Source organism: Cygnus olor, chromosome 11, assembly GCF_009769625.2.
Source record: "Cygnus olor isolate bCygOlo1 chromosome 11, bCygOlo1.pri.v2, whole genome shotgun sequence".
Taxonomy (NCBI): Eukaryota; Metazoa; Chordata; class Aves; order Anseriformes; family Anatidae; genus Cygnus; species Cygnus olor.
Window position 1 is genome coordinate 20358491 of NC_049179.1, and position 21504 is coordinate 20379994.

A 21504-nucleotide genomic window follows, 5' to 3' on the forward strand; every position below is an offset into this window, starting at 1 on the left:
ACCAATGTCTCTATAACAATGCAGTTACAGTTTGAGGATGAATCTAAGAAAGAAGTGATATTGACAATTCTTATGCCAAATAGGATGGTAGTGGTGAATGGCTTGGTTTACAGTATAATGGCTAATTTAAGTAGAGAACAGATAATGGGAAGCAGTCCAGTTACCGTGTCTCAAAAAGTTACAGCCCTGGGTGAGGAGTTACTGTCTCTGAGCTGGTACAAGATAGCTGATAGATTCATACCTTGAATTTAAGTTCCCACGTGTGTCCTCCAGCTGAACTTACCTTGCAGCCTTTTCCATTGTAAGGTCACCAGTAAGGTCTCCTTCCTCTATCCAACTATCCTAGGAATCTCATGGGATATTAATATATACGAGTTTTACCTTCTTGCGAGTTTGGTTGGTATTGGCCAATAAGGTTGAGTATTAAGCCAGGTGTACAAACTTAAAGCATAATGCTAGAAAAAAATAAAGCAAATTCTGGGTGAAGAAGCAGAGCATTCAGCATTCAGGTAGTGGCCTTGTGTTTGAAGACTAAAGAAAATGAGTTATTTTTAAAAGAAAGTAAAATTGCTATTGTTAGTGATGGATAGTGTCATTGAGCTTACTAGGTACAATCGTACAAATTCGAAGTTAGTATTTGCATGCAGATGCTAATTCAAGATCTCAGCGTCAAGTCTCAATTACTTGTATTCCCAATATATTTCCCTGTTTTTTAGGTCTTTTGCCATTGCATGTGCACTCATCTACTTCTCTGAGCAAGTTTGTTGTCTTCTAGAATCCTCAGTTAGCAACCTCACTGTTTAAAGACTGTTTAACTGTAAAAGGGAACGTGCCTCTATTTAATGGGATAAGCTGGGATGGCTGGACTTTCAAAACATGGTGTGGCTACATGCACTTGAATCCGTTTGGGTGTCAGTTTCTCCTAGGCAGCTGAAAATCACAGCTTGTATGGTGTGAGAAAAGGCTCTAAACACAGGGCTTGTATTTAAAACCCAAGAGTTAGCATATGGTATCTATTGGCAAAAGCTGGCTCTTTGGCAGTGCTGTGATAATTGTATTCCATTTTAAGCACAGAGAAGGCTTAAAATCAGACTTTTGGTAACTGATACCACTGTAGGGTGGCTGTGGTAAACCAGAGAATCAGAATAAGGTTACCTTTGAAATACAGATCACAGTTACATTTGACTCCCAAAATGTATTTACACAAGCATTGCAATTATAACTGTGGATAAGCCATATTGGACAACTTCCATGTAAAGTTGCTTTAAAAAGATTAAGGGATGACATTCTCACCCACTGAAGTCAATGGGAGTTTTGCCAATTGGTTCACTCAAGCCAGGAGTTCACCAAAATGTAGAAATGCTCCCTAAATTATTAAGGTTGTGACATTTCCTGGCATGAACAAGGACATATTAAATCAATCAGTGTTTCTTGTGGTCTCATTATTCCCGTTTGTTCTGTCTTGGTTTTCTTCCCGTGTTTCCAATTGATTCTACCTTAATATTTCCTGTTTGTCAGCATGTATGACAACTTTAACATTATTTAAGCACAGGTTTTTAAATTCAACTAGATATAGAGGCAATTAATGATGCCATCTGTCTTGTGAGAGAGAGATTACACAAAAGATTGTGCTCCTGAAAGCACTATTTTTTTGGCAAACAAGAAATCCTATTAGACTCTAAGAACATTTGCTCACTAATTTCAGAAGCGCCCGTTTTAATGCAGTAGCTGAAAGGCTCAGATACATTTCCCTGGAAGTATAGTATACTTAGGCATTCTTTCAGAGTTATATTTTATGGAAAATATCAACTGATACATGATATTTTCAGTAAAACTAAAAATTAAATATATCATTGAACATCTGTTACCAGTACAGTCTGAGTATTTAAATACTTAAAAATCCCTGAAACCTTCATAAAGTTACATGCAACATAAATACAACTCTTTAAGAAATGTGAAGGGCCAAATAAGTGAAAACATATTTCTGCCTTTGCGGACTGAGCAGGCACATGCAGCAGCACCTGTCCTCACACGTACGGACCCCATGTGCTTGGGCAAAGGGGACTCTGGAGCAGATACACATGTATTTGAGTTTCAGGCTCTCCATTCTGAAAGCCTTTAAAAATCTATATACCATGTTTATAGGCATAAAATTAAATTTGATATGAACAACAAGGTATTGCTTATATTTTTAAGACTGCTACTGTTAGAGAGTATGTTCCTTCAACATATTGTTTCCTTCTACGTGTTGTTGTGATATTGTGTCCCCGTGGAGCGATAGAAGCAAACAGACTCTGCATGATGGATAAGTAACAGTGCATGTCTGTCCTACAGGCAATTCCAAGGGAAAGCTGGAAGTAGTGTAGAAATGAGACAGTAATCCCTGTCTGGGTGAGGGTAGAGCTTTGTGTGTGTCACAGACATGGCAGTAACTTTACTCTCTTGCAGTTTTTGCTGTCTGTCTGACTAACAGGAGACGAGGGATGCTGCCCAGCTCTTCCTTGGGTTATGACAGAACTGCAGGAGGTCGCAGTTTGCAACCACAGCACTGTAGGGCCTGTGGGAGGATCTAACCCCTGGCAGATAGTCTGCACACCCGCGCTGCAGTCTCCTGCACGTTGCACTTCACTTGTAGCACGCCGTTGTTTGGGTTTTGTACAGCTAAAGCGTGAGGGGAGGGAGCTGAACTTCTCCATCATGGCGAGGCAGAGCCTGCTGCTGGTGGCATCGCCTCTCTGCTCTGTCTGCCCCAGAGCGCTCCGTGGGGGCGAGCAGGTGAAGGCATCCTCGGGACTACGTGCTGGCTGCCACCGGCCTCCTGGCTGCGAGGGCCCGGCAGCAGTGCGAGGGGCTGAGAAAGCTGGGGCATGGTGAGCTGCTCCGCTCCCCTCCAGCATCCGCTTCCACCTCAGTTATCAGCATCTGCAGCTTGCTCCCTAGGGGAAGGCAGGTGGAGCCACGCCGTTCTCAGTGTCTTGGGGAGAAACACAGAGGAGAAACATTAGGTGCTTAACTCGGACTGAGTCGCTTCTGATTCCCACTCAGTTCTCCAGAACTGATCTCTAAGAGCAAGGCCTTGACCCTTTGAAGTGAAGTCCTGCACAGTATTGACTGAATGCTTCTCAGATCCCATCTTGACAAGGAGTTGCACCTAGATAAGTCCATTTAATTGAGTGGGACTGCTTGAATGCATAAACTTACATCCATGGATTTGTGGACAGATAATTTGGAGAAGCGGGGTCATAAGTCACCTTTTTCATTGGTCTCATAGATTGCACAGCCCCACACCTTTTGCAGTGTTAGTGAGAGCGCTGGGTTAAGTTGTTTACCAGGGAAGAAAAGGATAATATCTTCGTGAATGCCCATGAAAGAGAAATCTTGGCACTACGAAGAGCTGGGGTGGCCCAGCTGGGTGTTCTCACCCCCATCCAGCCTGCTCAGTCCTGGCATAAAAGGGACCTGAGGAGGCGTCAGGGTTGACGGCCTCAGCCCCGTGGGCAGGTCTGGGGTTGGGAAGAGGGAACTGGAGCAGACCTTACAGACCTCTCTTAGCCCATCGGTCAGCTCTGTCGCTATAATTTAGGTAATGCTTTGAGGGATGCTTTTGGTGGGATGCCTTTTTCTGTATTCACGTGTGCATCCTAAAATTATTCCCAGTGTTTCCCTACAGAATGTATCAGTGTTATTTTCAAACAAGAGCCACGGTTTTCTCTTGAACCCTCTTCCAGTCCTGAATTCAGCAGGATAGAGTTTAGGGCCAGTTTCTGGGCCCTAAAATTTAAGTTTTCAGCCAGCACCAGACCATCCCAGCAGCTGCCACGAGATGGCAGCCGGTTAAGATCCTGTCTGTGATTGCAGCCGAAATAATCAATTCCATTGTGAATTTTAAAAGTCATAAAAGAAGCTCTATTTTCAACACCCAAGTAGCATTAATATTTTACTAATTGACATTTTTACAGTGTCATTCAACCACTTCTTTAAAAATAGCAGGTGCGCTCTTTACAATAATGCAGACATCAATACTAGATGCAGATAAAACAATTATACTGGAGAAAGAAAAGCTATAATTTAGTAACTGTTTAAGAATTTATGTTTCCTTCCCTTCTCAAGTTTATGTTTTAAAGCTGAAGCATTTTTATGGTAGTAGTAAAGAATTACACTATAATTGTGACTCTGCTCACTTGAGATGTCTCTACCACGAAGCGAAGGCTTGTCAGCTGCGCATGCTTCAGGAGAGCGTCTCCTGGCAGCACTTGGCAGCCTGTGTAAAAGGGAGCAATTCCAGACTTGATCATATTTCCTTGGACAAATAGCCAGCAAGGCTTGTAGGATATATTTCTAACTGGTTTTTATCCAGTGGCAGGATTCTGGAAAGTCCTAATCTATGTTTTGAGATCTAAAATCTTACCTAGCGCCTCTACTTTTTCTTTTTGAGTCTAAGTCAGTATAAAAACACAGATCTGATTACCTTTGAACTTTCATTTGTTGTTTGAAAATCAAATATCAGTTCTAGACTTCACAAGTGGGCTCTGTTCCAGTTTGATTTCTGAACACATAAGTGTCCTGAAAATCCCAAAGTCTCAGGTTAAAATCGTGTATGTTATGCTGTTTGCCATGCAGTCATGTAAGGATGTGATGTTAAATACCTGTGATTGCATAAATGCACATATTGTATATCCTCAGATAATGAGGATGGACTGAAGTATTAGCTATTTGTTAATTTTTATGATTCTATCACTCTTTTAGCTTTACTTAAACTTGAACTTTGCACGGGCCTGCTTCTGATGGCTTCTGATTTACTGGAGGAAATGATAATTCAGCTGGTTATTAATTGCCTGACCTCTACAGACGTTGCTTTATAAACTGTGGAAATATATTCATTAAAACACACACACACACACACACAAAGCCCCAGCTCAGACTTTCAAGGCATTCTAGAAGCTTTTGGCACTCGTTTTATATAACTTTGAAGGAAAACTTGTTGCAGTCCAGAAGATGGTATTAGAGTTGAACCTAAACAAACTTTCTAGCCTGTTCAGAGAACAGCCTAAACTAAGAAGCAAGTCTGCTATGTCTTCTGTTCTGCCTGTGCTAGCTCTGTGGAGCTGTTGGACTGCTTTAAAGACTAAATGCCACAAAGGCGGAGATGGGTTGATGTTTCTAAGAAATGGTTTTTGTTTTTTTTTTTTGCTTGTTTGTTTTTTTGATAGGCTGCAGTAACAGCTACTACTCTAAGTTCTGAGACAAAGTGAAAAGCCTTTAATAGATTTCAGTAGGCTCGCATCCCTATGAGTAGATTTTTTAGTTGTCTGCTGGAAATGTCACGTCCTGCTTGTTTCACAGCTCCATCAGTGCTGAGCTGAGAGGATAGCCCTCCCTTTGATACTGAAACCCTGCTGGAAAACATTTTTCCTTGCTCTGCTGTAAGCCTACGGAGTGGTAGAAACTACATCAAGATCTGTTTTTCACTTCTGTTATCTGATGCTGTGTAGTTTTTCTGCAGACCTCATGTAGTTTCACTCTTACCTTTCCTTCCCTGACATTTGTATCAACTGTTTTTCCTTTTCAGCTGTTTTAACATTTCACTGTTTGCACAGACATTAATAGCCTGCCTGAGCTCCTTCTCCCAGTTGTGAGTGGTCAGGAACGATGAGTGCCCTTTCCTTTGCCATGTACAATCTAGTGCTACAAAGCATGCAGGGAACCAGTGAACACACGGGCGAAGCCTTCAATCCGATACCAGTGATGGTGGGGAGCAGTGCTGGAGGTCTGTAAATGGTACTCCTTCCTCCTCACCCAGTGCTCTGCCTCTGAGCTGCTGGAGGAGCCAGCTGTGGCATCAGCTCTGCTACGAAAGTCTCCTGCGTCCTTCACAGAGCCTATTCTTTCAGCTGAGGAGTCGTTTCTCTTTTTGGGGTGATTGGTGCCACCGTTATTAATGCTGCTTTCTTCTCCGCCATACTTCTTTTCTGTGCCTACCTCTTTGCTCACACCCTGCATGATGCTTCATTAAGCCTGGCCAGCGGCATCAGGACTGCAGAACTGGAAGGAGCAGCCAAGCTGAGAGCTTCCCATGCTCTGACATTTTAGTATGGCAAAAGAAGCAGAAGAAAGAGCAATAGGTATGTTTAAGTTATATTGCCCAAGTTGCTTATGTATATATAATGTGAAACTCTACTCCATTCTTACTCTAACCTTAGATGTTTTTCTCACTTTATGCTCTTCTCCATGTCTGCAGTTGATGGCAGCTCCAGCTGTACTGATTTAGTTTAGTCTCTGCATGTAAAACAACACTTGCAAAGTAGTGGAAATATGTGAGTTTGGCATGAGTCTGGTAACTTCTCCACAGAAAATGAGAAGTCATCAACTATTGAGCCCACCTAGTTAGAATTCTTTAGATGCAGATATAAAGGATTCTGGTGCTTTTTTCTTTGTTTATTACAATTAATTTTAGGTCATTACACTCAGGGGACACCTGCTAACTTCAATATGGTCAACATGTGTTTAGTATGATATAATGAGCTACCCCTTTCCATTTTGGAATATATATTGATATATTATTGGTGAAAAGTGCCAGACTGATAAAGCCAGCAAACAGATGTCCACTGCCTAGTTCCAGAATAAGAGCACTATAAGCAGCTGCATAGCAATTGTCTTCATACGGCTCCACCAGCCAAACTCAGGCCTGCTGAACTTCCATCCTTGCGTGAGACTACAGGAAATGTTGCTTGATGTTGATTGGTACAATCTTGCAAAGAACACTTATGACCTTCAGAAACTGAATGGGACTTGGAAATTGTTCCACTGAAGAATTCAGTCAGCTAGCTACTAATGATCTGGCCTGCATTTGTACTAATAAAATGGGGAAAAAATTATCCTGTTCGTATCCCACGAACATAAAGTTGCCCAGGCCCTGTGCCTTTCCTGTTTCTGTACCCGTACAAAGGGAATTTAAAGGTTATTTCTGGATTTCCATGGCAAAAGGGAATCCCCTGCTAGGTTAAAGCTGGAATCTCATGCCATCTGATCCTTCTTCTTTCTCCCCACTTTAGTGATGGTCTGGGACATATCCAGGGCAGAAAGGGACATGGCTCCAGTGTAGTGTTCTGCAATACTCCTGAGCCAGCAAAAGCATCCTTGGGGGTGATCCCAGCTGGCACACGTTAATGACCATTTGGCTGCTTCAACTTGCGGTAGGGGTGGTTCAGCCTCCGGCTCCGGCCCAGAATGCGAGGAGGCAGACAGGTGGCTTGCAGCCATGTTTGCCTTCCTCCCCCTTGTGCTCGGGGCTGGGGAGACCCACACCCAGTATTTAAAAAAGCCAAAACCACGGTGAATTTACCAGTGTAGAATGTAACTGTGACTGATGTTTAAGTAGGTATTAATGAAGAGAGTAGCAGGCAGGATAGGGGAGGGCACCTTCCTTTTTTACACAGTAGGGCCATCAGACCCCCCTGCTGATGTGAGCCATTAGTTTTGTAGGCAGTGGTACAAGACTGAGATGATGAAGCCATGTCCAAAGCAACTAACTGGTGCACTCTGAAAGTGAACAGAAACTCCTCAAACTGGAATTTGGCCATTCTTATAATTTGCAGCATGAAATATGCCATGCTAAGAGGTTTTTCTCCTCTTGTGTGCTATAGCCCCTTCCTTGGGCAGGGGTGATGCTGGAGCTATGTCCCTGTGGAGGGGGCATCCTGTAGGGCTCCCTGTGCTTTCTTGGGGACTAGGAAGGTGCAGTCGGGCGTTAGAGCCAAGTTGGCATGCTGGGTTTTTGTTCAGGTTAAGTGAAATGTATCACACAAGTAATTAATGGGACTCTTCTCTAGATCTGAAATTAAAGCAATGCCATTGACTTTAATTTTAGTTAGTGACAATATGCGACGTGTTGAGTAACTTTTGCAAAATATATGTGCTATCCCACGTTCTGTGTGGTTTATCTGTGTCTCTATCAGGGTGTAATGAATTTGGTTTGTGATAATGACTATTTTTGTTTGCCAGGCTGCATTTTCTAATTCTTTATCTGCTGTTAAATGCCAGCCCATTCTCTACACATTGCCAGAACACAAGCCTTCCACTTACAGTGCAGATACACTACTGTCACACTACATCTTTGGTTAGCTTTCATGGGTTTTGCATCTCAGCCACTTTGTGGTCCACTTGCAGCCTAACTTGCCTTCTGCTCCTCTGCTCGTGCAGCAACAAAGCTCCCAGATAGTGTGAGTATTGACTTTGAGGCTAGAGCAATGCAGATGTAGTATCAGGGTCTGGAGTAAGAGTGACCAGTTCATTTTTCCCTGAGCTGGTGAACAGTCCTTGGATGTCCAGGCTTTTCAGTTGTCCCTACTCTTCTCACATAGCCTGGCCATCTCTTTCTGGGGGAAAAGCTTTGACTGAGAATCCAAAATACAGCTCAGACAAGGTTTAAGGCACATTTTGCTGTTATTGATCTGTTGATAATATTTATGGAAATTAATGTAGCACTTTTACTGCATTCATGGTTTAAAATTACTACTTAGTTATTGGAAAGGTTGGCACATACTGGAAAAGTACAAATTGATATGAAAGTTCCTTCCTGTCTTGCAGAAGTGATGATAAAGAATAAATTATTGAAGAAAATTAAGCATTGTAATTGGGGAACATTCCCTATTACTAAGTAAAGCCAGCTATTTGCATCCAATTTGCATTTTATACCATGCAGCAGGAAATATTTAAGTTGACAAATAGGATATTTAATACAGCAACAGATACTTGGCAGTTAGTTATTAACAACTGTTACTGATGTGATTTATTCACCATTATAAAAAGGGCATTACTATGTGAATATGATTCAGAAATTAACTCCAGTTTACCAAGAGGCCTTGACTGCCTGACCTCTTAATATCCTTATAATGATGCCATTTAACATTCAAAGGCTTATTCAAGTCATTCACTGCTAGATTTGTTTTAAAGGGGTTCACTGTAGGGCAGATATTTGCGTGTGTTAACATTTCTCATTGGTGTAGTAGGCATAAGCATTTTTTAAAAGGGAAAAACTCATGGGTAAAACCATGCTCGGGTTGTTGGGGGCGAAGGAGCCTTGCAGGAGCAATCCATGGTGCTTCCTTCTGCTACGCCCTCGGTGTGGACTGGCTCCACAAATCTTGCACGAATTCCACAGGCTTTAATGCTTTGAAATCCTCTGGAGAATATGAGATGGAGGATATGAGACTTTATCCTATGGAGGATATGAGACCTTTATCATTGCCTGCATGTGAGTGCGATGAGCATCCCTTCCACCTGGCCATACTACCCACAGGGGAGCACGCTACCCCCCTGCAAGGGGCTTCTTTGCTGCCTCTGTGCTCAGTGAAGCTGCAGGAGGCACAGTGCTTCCCTATCTCACTGCAATGAGGATTCGACCCATCAAGTGGTGGTTATATCGCAGGTTCTTGGGCTGATTGTTGTTGTTAGTACTGGGCTCGTGGGATTTCACAGACTCGGTGCAGCAAAGAGAACCACGGAACGGCTGAGGCTGGAGGCACCTCTGGGTCCACCTGGTGCCCAAGCAGGGCCACCCAGAGAGGTTGCCCAGGACCACGTCCAGGCAGCTTGTGAAGATCTCCAAGGAGGAGACTCCACAACCTCTCTGTTGTACGTGATAGCACGTAGTAAGACAGGATGGATGTGCCATGTTTGGGGTAGCAGCTGTAGGTCCAGGCATCGTTTAGATTTCTGCTTTTGCACAGACTTCCTGGGTATAACTGGACTGGCTCCACATGGTGCTTTAACTCCCCCTGAGCAAAGTTGGGTTTCAAGCCTCAGCCCCTGGGGAGCTGGGCACAAACATCCTGCCTGTATTCATCTGCACTGGCAAATGCCGAGCGTGCCCAGAAGCCCAAGAGGCTGAGGAATGCAGCTGCTCATGCACTGGAGGCTGGCCGTGACTTTAGCTGCAAGGCCAGCCTCAAGGCTGCCCCTGCACCTTGAAGTAGACCTGCCACCCATGGCTGGGTTCCCTGGCTGGAGAATAACAGAATCACAGAATTATCCATTTACTTTTTCTAATTCTTGCTAAAATCTTGGTAGTGCAGGTAGCTGTTTTCTCTTTAGCCTTTCAGTTTTCACTGAGAATTTATTTTTTGAAATGACTTAGGAATTGTGATTGTTCCAGTTTGGAAGTGATGCCCCAACACAAGGAAACCATAAGTATGCATTATCAGCATGCACAAAAATTAAGGCATAGATGACAATTGCTGGGTTTCACCTTTCTTGTTCTGTTTTTTAATGCACCTGTTTGTGTTTGATTAGGTATGGGCAACAGACCTTGACCTTTGCTATAGTGACCAGCTGGCCTTGACTCAGCTCATGTTGTATGTGACAGATGGAAACCTGGATTGTCGCTCTAGCCTCTTTGAAGTACCTCTTGGATCAAAGAAAATGAAAAGCCAATGTACTCAGCATAAGGAGACAAAAACTGTAAGCAGTGATTTGTTTACAAATAAAATTATTAATATAAATTACTGCAAAGTTAAAATCTGTCCTAGATCACTTCTCTGAAGGAACTCAATAACAAAATTGCTACTTTTAGATTTTAGAAGGTTAATAAAGTAAACAGGATACTATCACATTAGAAATTAAAAGAAAGGTTCTGGATGTTTAGGGGTACCTGATTATTTATCCCTTTTTTATCAAACATTGAATTGTGGTAGCAACTAACTTCTAAATACTTTACATAGCTTTCAAGTTATAAAAAATTCTCTGTTGGTTAAACGTTGCAAGAAAAGGAAAGAGGTGAAAGCACTGCTCTGACTATGGGAGTTACTTAAAAGCAGTCAAGCAGAAATATGAGCCTTCAGCTCATGAGCTCTGATTGGGAGTCAGAAGTGAGAGCACTGAAGTTCTGTCCCAGCTTTGTGCCGTTGTGCACAAAGCTGAAGGTGAAACAATCAGGGCTATAACCACAGAAGGATCTGAACACATAAATCCCTCCCAGCTCTCACTTGAGTTAAACCCAGATGTTCGTTCTCAGAACCTTCATTCAGTTCTGCTTAGCGCTGGAGCCATCTAACTGTTCGGTGTTAATAATCAGTATTAATATTCAGAATTAATTATGGACACAGCCATTTGAACAGGGAGGAAAAACTCATAGTGCCCTAACTGAGGTGAGTTCCCTAAGCAGGATTATGCAGCCATACTCCCTGTTGCTTGCTCTCTCTGGACCAGAGTTAAGAAGCCCAAGGGAGGCGTCTGTTTGCACTGCAAGGCAAGAGAGCTAGGCCCTGAAGTCTCCCCTGCTTGATCTTACTGCCCTCTGTTGAGAGGTGAGATTCACCCGCGCTCACTGCCACGTGTTGTGCGCTTGGGGCTCTCCATGGGTACTGCACACATGAATTTAAAAAAGATGGTATTTGTGTATTGCTTTGAAATCCATATAAACACACTGTCACAGAAGCATGGCTAACATATGACTCTTGCTTGGTGATCTGTTATATTAGTTTTGTTATTGGTGCAGGGCTTAATATGGCTTCTCAACCTAGACTGTCCCTCTTAAAGGGAAAAAAGGCTTTAGAAAAGTCAGAGAATAAGAAACACACGTATATGTACATAGATATATATATATATGTAAGACAGATGCTGGTTTCACACATCCTGACTGAAGAGTCCCAACTCCCTTTTTTCGTACAAAGAGCAGGAATGTAGCACCACTCCAAAAATGTCGTGGAGCTGCAATTCAGAGGTTAATGAGCTCTTGATCTATTGTTCTTGTCAAGCAACCACTTTTAGTTGGAGAGAAGTAAATTAGATATGATTAGTCCCAGTAGTACAAGTTTTAGAAATGAAAAGTAATCAAGTAGCAACTTTTTTTAATTAAAATTCTGTCAGAATTAACATAAATTGTCACCGTATCCTTTATTTTTCTTCTTTCTTTAATTCTGAGGTTTTTATCTCCTTAAGAGTTAACTACAAAGATACTGTTCTGTCTGGAAAGTATCTTTAGGGAAAAAAACAAACAAACCAAGAGACAAATGCTTTTACAGCACATGATCTGTAATGAATGATTAAGTAAAACACTTTGTGTAAAATTATGATGTTAATAATGATTCTGTCCCTTTTAATTTATTATATATTCTCAATCCTAGTAGGTTTGATTTTGATAAAATGGAGCAGCAACTCAGTTTGTGTGATGATTTTATTTTTAGAAATCCTTCTTTGAAAGAACAAATTTCCTAGATACTGCTGCTACTGTAATTATGTACAAAACCAATCACTCATTATAGTTAGGATACATTATCTTCTAGACAGATGAGGCTAAATAAGCAACACATTAATAATTCATACGGCAGTTCATTATGCATGTGTATGCATGCTTTGTAGCTGAAATAAGCACCTCATCAACCTGATGCCAACCCTTAAACAATAGTTCTGTGTTATTGCAGCCACATTCAAGTTTACGCTTGTTAAACTGCTACTTGGATTATTTTATCAAGCATTCATTTATTTGTGGTCCCCTACTGCAGAGAACAGATTTTGGAAGCTCCTTTTTTAAGTTAATGACTTGAGCAATGGGTGTTATTAATTCTCAGAATATTATAAACATGATTAATTTTCAGGCAGAGATGTATTATATAAGGATTTCAACTATGTCAACTTAAATGAGTCAATGTCAAAACAAATATCATTTTAGAAAAAATACTGTAAATTACATGCTTCAATGTGCAGTATCCCCACTCTGAACAAACAGTCCAGTATTTAAAAGATCACAGGAAAGGCTCGTTTTAGGAGAACAGCTCTATTCAGTTCTGTGCAGTGCAACATCTCTATTATTTTGGGCATTGATAGAGTTTAAACTCAAATGTTGCGCTGAAATTTATCCATAGCATGCACTCTGCTGGTATCAGCTGAATAGCTCCTTGGAGGCACTGTCTATTCAAAGACTCACTGGAAAAATGATACTCACAGGAATTACATCCTCAATCTTGGAGAAACCCACTTGAAATTTGGCTTTAGAAAAACTGTTGAAAACCTTTTATCCTTTGGCAGAAACTACATATTGTTCACCTTAGAATTTCTGCTACCGAGAAGAGCTGGCTCTAGAACAACATAGCGTTCTGCAGGGCAGGATGGATTCAGAGGGTCCTGACAATAGACACTTAGAACGATTTCACAGGGCTTAGCTGCCACTGAAGTTGTGAAAATGGCAAGATGTGGCTCATAAAGAGTAATTCTGTAGACTTCATCTATGATAAACAGCTTTATGCACGGTGTAAGGTAAGGATTTACTTTTGCTGCATAGAAATGCCTATGTTCAGTGCATATTGCTATGAACAGGGAATCCTCCAAAAGGAGTCAATGGTCTTACTCCATGCTTACATGAATGCAACTGAGAAAAAACTGTTAATTTAGATAGAAAATTGTTAGTTTCTGTTATAAAATGTCATGAAAACAGAGAATCTTGAATTGTTTTCTTCAGCCTTCTCCAGGAAGCAACCGCTGTGCAGTAGCGAGCAGTCAGCTGAGGCACTCCAGTCTTTCCGTAATCTACTATAATGTTCTCCTCCAGATGTGTAAAGCTCACGGTGTTGGATTTGACCTCCAGGTATAAGCAGGAAAGATTAGAAAACGTGATGTTCACTCTGCATAATTTTTGTATGTAAATTCTAATATGGTGAAACCACTTAGCACAATGTAAAGTTCAAGTGTACTGTTTAGCATAATACAACATTCAAGTGTTCTATTAGACTAAAAACAGAGCAAGGTGTTTGCTCTAGAGTTATACTCAAGAGGACTTGTAGGAGTAAATCAGAATTGAATTGATTTTAAATTATTTTCATGATACTAATTAATGAACTCTAAATTGCATAAAAGTCTTCAGCAGTTCCTGTAAAAATTAGGCTAACATTATAACACTTAGCCTACTTTAGCTGGGATTTGAGTCTTGAAGAACTGCAGTACTGAGATACATCACCTGCTTTTTGGCTTCTGACTGGAAGCAGCCAAGGATGAAGAGCATTACCACGTTTTTTTTACACCACAGAGAGTGAGGCAGTGTCTCTCTTGGAGACTACAGAGAGAATGCTGTCCTGGCTGGTTTGTTTGGGTGGCTCTGTGGGTAAAAACTATTAAGGCTGTCAGACAGGAGCTGTGCTTGGACTTAGGACACTGCTAGCACAGAGTTTCATGAGAGCACTTGGCCATAATATGGCCATTTCACACATTTCTGTACCCATAATAATATAAAATGATAATATAAAATGCTTAAGGCTTATGAACAGAATTATACAAAGAAAATAATAAAACGTGAAAGGGTTTCGAAGATGTTATGAAAGACAGAACAGCAGATAGAGATTTCAGGTCCTAAGGCACGGGGCTTCATTGGGAAATGCAGAGTTTTACACATTTTGTCAGTAAACCCTCCCCAGGGATGGCACCTGTTCATGAGACCACTCACAGCGCCATGTGCATCTAAAAATCCAGCTGAGTTTTGCTGCGGACCACATTGTCACCAGTATGAGGCCCATGATGAACTAGAGCAGAGGTTAATGAAAGTTCATGTCCTGTTTGTATCTAAGATAAAGTACAAACTTTAAGAACAGGAAAATCTAAACATTTTCAATGTCTTTCAATTTAAGTTAGTGTAATGCTTTTAGAAGGTAACTTGTCTCTTGATAAAATAACTGTAAAGGGATAGTTTTTCAGGTACTTATGACCATCTGCTATTGCACTGAATCAAAAATATTTGCCATCAAATAGACTCTGATGAATGTAATCTATTTATATAAAGTTAATGTATTGTATTCTGTACAATATGTAGAGCAACAATCTTCTTTACTGAGCAGTAATCCATCACAAACAATTCCAAACTAGTCTTTCTTAGATATGACTATGAATTTACTGTCCCTGTACAATCTATCTATTATAATTATCACTATTTTAGGAATAATTAACACTGATTTGTCTTTCTATTTAACAGGAAAAACAGGGAACAGTTTTTATATTGTATGACGATCAGAAGCGATACAGATTGGGAATGATGTAAGTATACACTGTCAGTTACATAGGCTGATAAACAGCTGGGAACACAGTTGATCTGCAGAAAGTGGCACCACGGTGTATGCTGCCTTGGGCTCTAACAAAAGTGCAGAAGATGAACAATCTCAGCGTCACACACTCAACAAACAAGTTCAGTGACTGTCACCTACTGTTCGAGCAAGTATAGTGACTTTGCATAAGACTGTCCTTTTGAAAAGTTTTTGGGAGGCTTTAAGCATTTTGGTAATAAAAAAAATTAACGTACAGGAATCTGCTTAGATTAAAGTCTGACTGCACTGCAGACTGAAGGCATACAGCAATTAGCTTTAAGAGCTAGATTCACTGTCAATAGCAATCTAACTGTGAGAGTGCACACATTAGCACAGACATACTTTACAGGCAACATTTTGAAAAACCTTACCGTACATGCTGCAAAGGTCAGAATTTAATGCCTTTTATATTGCTCTTCACAAAGTAATCAACAGCAGTCAGAGAGACAACAGCAGGTCTGATAGTTTAGTGATACTTCAGACATATGAACCTCTCCTAAGAAGTCCAAGAAAGCATAATCTGCAAAAACTTCATATATACTGACTGAAAACCTCTCCTCAGAGAAAATTTATGTAAAGTTTACTGCCAAAATAGGATATAATGTCTGACAGGCTGAAATGGTCTGTTCTCAGTCTGCTCTCTATTCCTCTGATGCTGGTGCTATTTCATTAAAGAGCTGGATAAGAAAATCAGCTTCCCTGAGTACTGGATGTCACTGCAAGTATTTTGGAGGGCAGGAAAAGAATTCAAAATTATTTTGACAAAATGAAGAAACAAACTGCAAAATAGAATTAAGTTCAATTGGAGTCAGGTACAAGAAGTTGCACTTAGCAGTAATGAAGATGAGGAACACTAGTTTTGCAGAAAAGGATCTGAGAGTTACAGAGGTCTACAAACTGTCCACAAATCAACAGTGTCATAATCTTATGGAAAAAAGGTTTAAAAAAAAAAAAAAAAAAAGTACTTCCAATGTCTTCCAGGTAAACAACTCCTTTCATGTGGAGGGAGGTAATGAAACTGTTTTAGAGGTCTAGAAAGTATGAATTACAACAAAAGACTAAATGGAAAAGGAGGAGGCAGAAGCGATATCTGCAAAAAATATAAAAACTGAAGCCTCTGCAGGAAGGAAAAATCTGTTTTCCATGTATTTGCTCGTAAGACAAAGGAAATGGACTTACGTTCCAGCAAGAAAGGTTCAGTTTTAGCATAAGAAAAAATTTTGATAGTAACGAAAATGAAGCACTAATTAGATTTTTCAGTGAGGTCATCATTGATGGTGTTTAGTAATAGATGAGACAAACCTCTGTCAGAATGAAATAAGTAGCATTGATCCTGCCCTAGCACAGGGCATGGACTAAATGAATCCTAAAGATTGTTTCTAGGGCTCTGGTTCTTCCACCTGTACTGAGCTTCTTGTGGATGAGGCTGTGGGCAGTAAACAAGCCAGCCAGATCTGTTTAAAGCTCAGATACTCCCATACTATACTACACTTACCTTCAGTCACAATGTAGGCAGCCTGTATGATTGAGCTGTAAGATGAATTTGAAACAAGATCACTGAACAAGGACTTTTTAAATGGTTACTGTAGATATATTACAAGTGATTTAGGTGTTTGAAAGTGTTCCATAAGCCACTAAACTCTCCTAACAGCTCACTGATGCTGCAAGGTAAGCTTTTTCCTTTTTTTAGACACCAACTATGAAGTCCTCCACACTCCTGTCCCTTCTTTTGCATTGTCTTTAGTATTTTTACACCTCTCTGGGAGCTGATTTAGCTCAATAACTCAGCAGAAAGCTTTCTTTCATTGGATCTTTTTTTTGTGAGGCTAAAACAGAATGAGTCCATGGATGGGTATATACTGAATATGAGAGTTGTGCAAGATAGATGGGGAGAAACTGAAGAAAGAATCATTGGTAACTGGCCCTTTTTGGAGTCTGTGAACTACTGGATTGCCTTGTACCCATTGGTGTGATTTCACTTTAATTATCAGCTGTGTACCTTGGAAAATGAAGTCTGTATGTTAGAGATACTGCATCCTACCTAAATTCTTGCTAACTCCTTTAGATTGATACCTCAGAAGTTGCTCCCTTTGTAAAAAAATGTAACGGCACCTCCTGGATCGCCAGCTTGAATTGGCAGTTATTAATATTTTACTAGAATACTCTCATGTATTTCCCACACAATCTGATGCCAGATTTGTCTTCCATTAGCTTTCCAATGCTAATTTCCAATTTAATGTGGAAATATTTTCCAAGATATAACAGTTTGAGGTTATAAAGTCACTGAAATACCTAAAATATCCGTATCATCCATTTTACAACATTGGAGATATATTGTCACTTCTAGTCAGCAAATGAGGGACGTTGTCAGGGACTGTAGTGATAGGACGGGGTAACGGCTTTAAACTAAAAATGGGTAGATTTAGATTAGATATAGGACAAAATCGAGGGTGGTGAGGAACTGGAACAGGTTGCCCAGAGAAGCTGTGGATGCCCCATCCCTGGAAGTGTTCAAGGCCAGGTTGGATGGGGCTTGGAGCAACCTGGTATAATGGGTGGCATCCCTGCCCATGGCAGGGGGTTGGACTTAGGTGATCTTCAATGTCCCTTCCAACCCAAACTATTCTGATTCTATAACATTCTTCCTCAGCACAACATCCTATTCCATAAGATAGTACGTATCGAGAGTCTGTATGTAGCACTGAGAAACCAAAGCCCCAAAAGATAAAATTTGTACTTCTAAGTAAGCTGCAACAACCTAACAAACACTGATGCTGCTGAAATTCCTATCAGATGTCTTTCACAAATTGTAGGCAGAAGTAACAGTTCTTTCAAAGTAATCCAGAGATTTAATGTGCTCTAGTGTCTCAGTCCTAACTCAATGGTAGTCTTTTACTTGGAATAGCTGAAACCTTACTGCTTACTTCTGCTGTTGATTAATAAAAATTATTTATTACACAAATCCTTTCTGTTGACAAGTTAAAATGGAGCCTCATCTTTCATATCTCCCTGAAGATTGCCACCTTGTGAGATTGAAAATACTCATTAAATTCCATCACCAGACAGACACAAATGAGAGGGCGATTGTTTTTAAGCATGTGAAGGGAATCATTGGTAAACTCATTTGTTTGGATATCATTAACAGAACAATCGGAGAGGATCTCCAGGGGGTCCTCATGACCTTTGCTCGCAATCTCTTCATCATCCATCACGAAATATCAGCACCTAATATGCAAGGCGAGACCAATTTTAAGGTGAGGTGTTAATTAACTAACGATCCTGGTTAATTTCTGTACAAGGGCTGAAAATACCTCATGCTGTATCATAAACAAGTGCTAAACCATTCCTTTTTTATTGTTAGCAGTATGTATTTTACAGTGTCTAGGTCAATATAGTAAGTCTCCCAATGAACCTGTTAGTTAAATTTAAGTTTGAAACTTTTTATTTGAAAAGAGACATACTTTAGCTTGAAATTATTTGTTATACAATGCTCCTGATTTTCCTCTGTAAGAAGCAAAGGAGCCATTGGTGCTGCTTCAGACAGTTCTGTCAAAATGGTCTATTTTATTTTAAAGGGACACCGTCAAGGTAGGAACCTTAAATTAGAAACAAACTTCTCATTTTCTAATAGCTCCTTAGATTATTAACACTGATTTCTTGTAAGCAGGCAGACACCGAGTACTTAGTCCATTAGTTCACATCTTGCAACATGCCAGCAATTTCACAAGTTAATTTTGTTCCCAATTTTTCTCTGCTCTTTCAATCTGCCCACAGTGCCCATCCCTGTGTGCTAGAGGATGCTCTAGGGGGGTGCCTGTGGAGGCAGGACAAAGCGCTGGGGCTTATTGCACTGGGAACGTTCCCCCAGGAATGCCTACATTTGCTCTGAAGCTCCTTTGTGACAACCTTGCTGGCAAAAGGAGACAGTAAAGCAATCACGAATCCAACTCCATGCCCTGAAACAAGCACTCATTACAATGCTGCTTTTTGATTCCAGAGAATAGCTAAATTTTCCAGAGGGAATTCTTTTGCTAAACTGTATGACCTTTTTATAAAAAAAAAGTTTCTGAGATCTTGTCTGTAAGCATTTTGCAGAAAGGTGAAGGGGAGCAATGTGTTATAGATTCCTATCTTACGTCACATAACATAATTTATATTGGATTCTTTCCAGTGTTAACTCTGTATTTTCCTCTGATAAGCAGACTGTGAAATGACAGTTTTAGAGAACATACAATTAAATTTCAACATGTTACAGAAAAACAAACATTTTTTTCAATCTGAGGGAGTGAAAAACAACCACTGAAGAAAAATGTAAAAGGGAAATCATAGTGAGTTAACAATGATTTACATTTGTGAAATAAAGCACCTGCTAGCTGATTAGAATTACAGATTGCAAGGAATTATATTTTTATTTATCCAAGATTTGTGCATACTTACTATTAGTGCTAACCGTTCAAAGTAATAGTAAATTCACTTGCTGCATCCTGTCCTGTGTAACACTGGTTACCTTTTCAAGGCAAGTACTACCAGCTGTGCATTTTGGCTGTTGGATTTCATTATAATACCCATTAAATAACTTGTATTCCTTGAATCTGTTACAGATGGCAATTCAAGATATTGAAGCAATTCTAGGAGTTACAGCAGAAAACAAACTGAAATTGGAAAAAGAGCAACCTTCTGAAGCAGATGCTCTGAAAAAATAGTTAACTGAAGATGTTTAAGTGCCTTACTTTATGCTTCTGGAAATGCTTTCTCATCTGTAAGAACAGGTTTGGTTTTCCTTCTGCATTGGCATGTGAATATTAACTGACACAGTCAGTACATATCCGTGATTTCTGAATAGTGTTTAGAAGAATATTCCTTATTTCATGAAAATAACTTCAAAAGCAGAGGATCATAATAAATATCCTTGATATTCATACGGTGGATCCTGAAGTACGGTATTTGTTTTTAAAACCTTATTAATAGAATCAGAGCCTCTCAGGGAGAGGAGACAATGTACCTTGACCTGCAGAACGCAGACCTTGTAATTTTACCAAGTGATTCCTCCATCAAGCCTACAACTTATAACTGACCTTATTGTATCTTCATAAAGATGGGTTAATGAATATAAACAGTCCACTACATCCCTAGCTAATTCTCCCATTGGTTAGTTATCCTGACTGTTAACACCAGTGCCTTATACATCGTCTGAACTTCCAGGAATTGGATCTTGTTATGCTTCTGTCTGCAAAACTGAAGAACTGTTTAGTACAAAATGACACCGATCTGTGGAAGGAATCTTTCTGTTCCTTGAGTCAAATTCTGTCACTGATGTTATAAAATGAAAATGACACTTTCTTCTTTTATATGCCCCTGCACGCACCTAGAGGTATCATGCTGTCTTTGTCACTATATCAAATCAGCAGATCATACTAGATTGAAAGGAGTCCTGTGATCCTAAACTCCTTTGCAAACCTATTGTCTTCTAAAATATAAGCTTCCAACATCAGAGTACATCCCGTGTTCTTTTACCTATAAATACACTTAATTGCAATCTTGTCCGTAAGCCCAGCAACCCGGATTCCTCTTTAGAACTGATTGTCTTTAGTATCGTTCCTCTCTTTCTTTTATTATCTACAGATTTTTGCAGCAATTATTTTATGCTCAATTTCAAATTATCAAAAATAATAGTAATAGGATTGGTTCAACAATAGATTCTGAGAGGACCGCTAGAGTCACACTGGTACTATAATTCACAGTATACCATGGTTTTGCAGATTGCTTCATCGGATATATTCTGGATTTCAGATACTGCTGACGTTTTTGTCAGGAATCTGTGTTGTTATATTAAAGGACAACTGCTACATTTGTACGATTATCCTTGTTCATCAATCTGTAATATTATCCCAAAAGAAAATACATTCTAAATTGTCCTGTGCAAGAGCTCATCTTTCTCCCTTCAGTGGATACTGTTGTCCCAAGCACAGCAAGTTCCTTACTTCCCAAAAGCAAGCGGCTTACTTCCCCAAAATCTCAGGCAATACCTATTTTTAAGACAAGTCACAAATGTGACAGAGCAGATCAGTGTCTAATTTTTCCAATGCCTCTCTGAGTCTTTGATCCATTAGTTTCATATATAATCTTTTGTGAACCTTTTTTTACTTTAGTCACAGAAATAATTCATTGCGAATTCATTGAGAATGTTTGCAGAAATGCTGATCCATGTTTCAAATAAAAATCTTAAGTATTTTTGTTTAATTATTGTTTGTTCGTTCTTGTTCCTTTCTGACGCCATCTCAATATTGTTGTTTGTTTTTTCTACAGAAATTTTACACAGGTTTTTCTAATGTGAAATTTAGCCAATGAACAAACTTCCTAGAAGTCTTTATGGTTAGAAATGAAAGTCTTATGGTTAGAAATGAAAGTCTTTTTGGCTGTGGGAGGTACAACAATGATGTCT

General features: G+C 40.0%; 1 protein-coding gene across 9 annotated transcripts in view; it reads left to right on the forward strand.

The window, feature by feature from the left end:
* The window catches only part of IQCH (IQ motif containing H), an 83354-nt gene extending 62054 nt beyond the window's left edge, over window positions 1-21300 (forward strand). For 6 of the 9 annotated variants that reach the window (XM_040570429.1, XM_040570426.1, XM_040570425.1 and 3 more), the window contains 5 exons: window positions 10291-10458; window positions 13454-13579; window positions 14954-15015; window positions 18208-18316; window positions 19664-21261. In XM_040570429.1, coding sequence (XP_040426363.1) covers window positions 10291-10458; window positions 13454-13579; window positions 14954-15015; window positions 18208-18316; window positions 19664-19765 — 567 coding nt within the window. In that variant the 3' untranslated portion in view covers window positions 19766-21261. Of the gene's footprint in view, window positions 1-6014; window positions 6138-10290; window positions 10459-13453; window positions 13580-14953; window positions 15016-18207; window positions 18317-19663 lie in introns of those variants that run through there. The other 3 variants (XM_040570424.1, XM_040570423.1, XM_040570428.1) reach the window with 3 other exon arrangements.
* The last annotated feature ends 204 nt before the right edge of the window (window positions 21301-21504 follow it).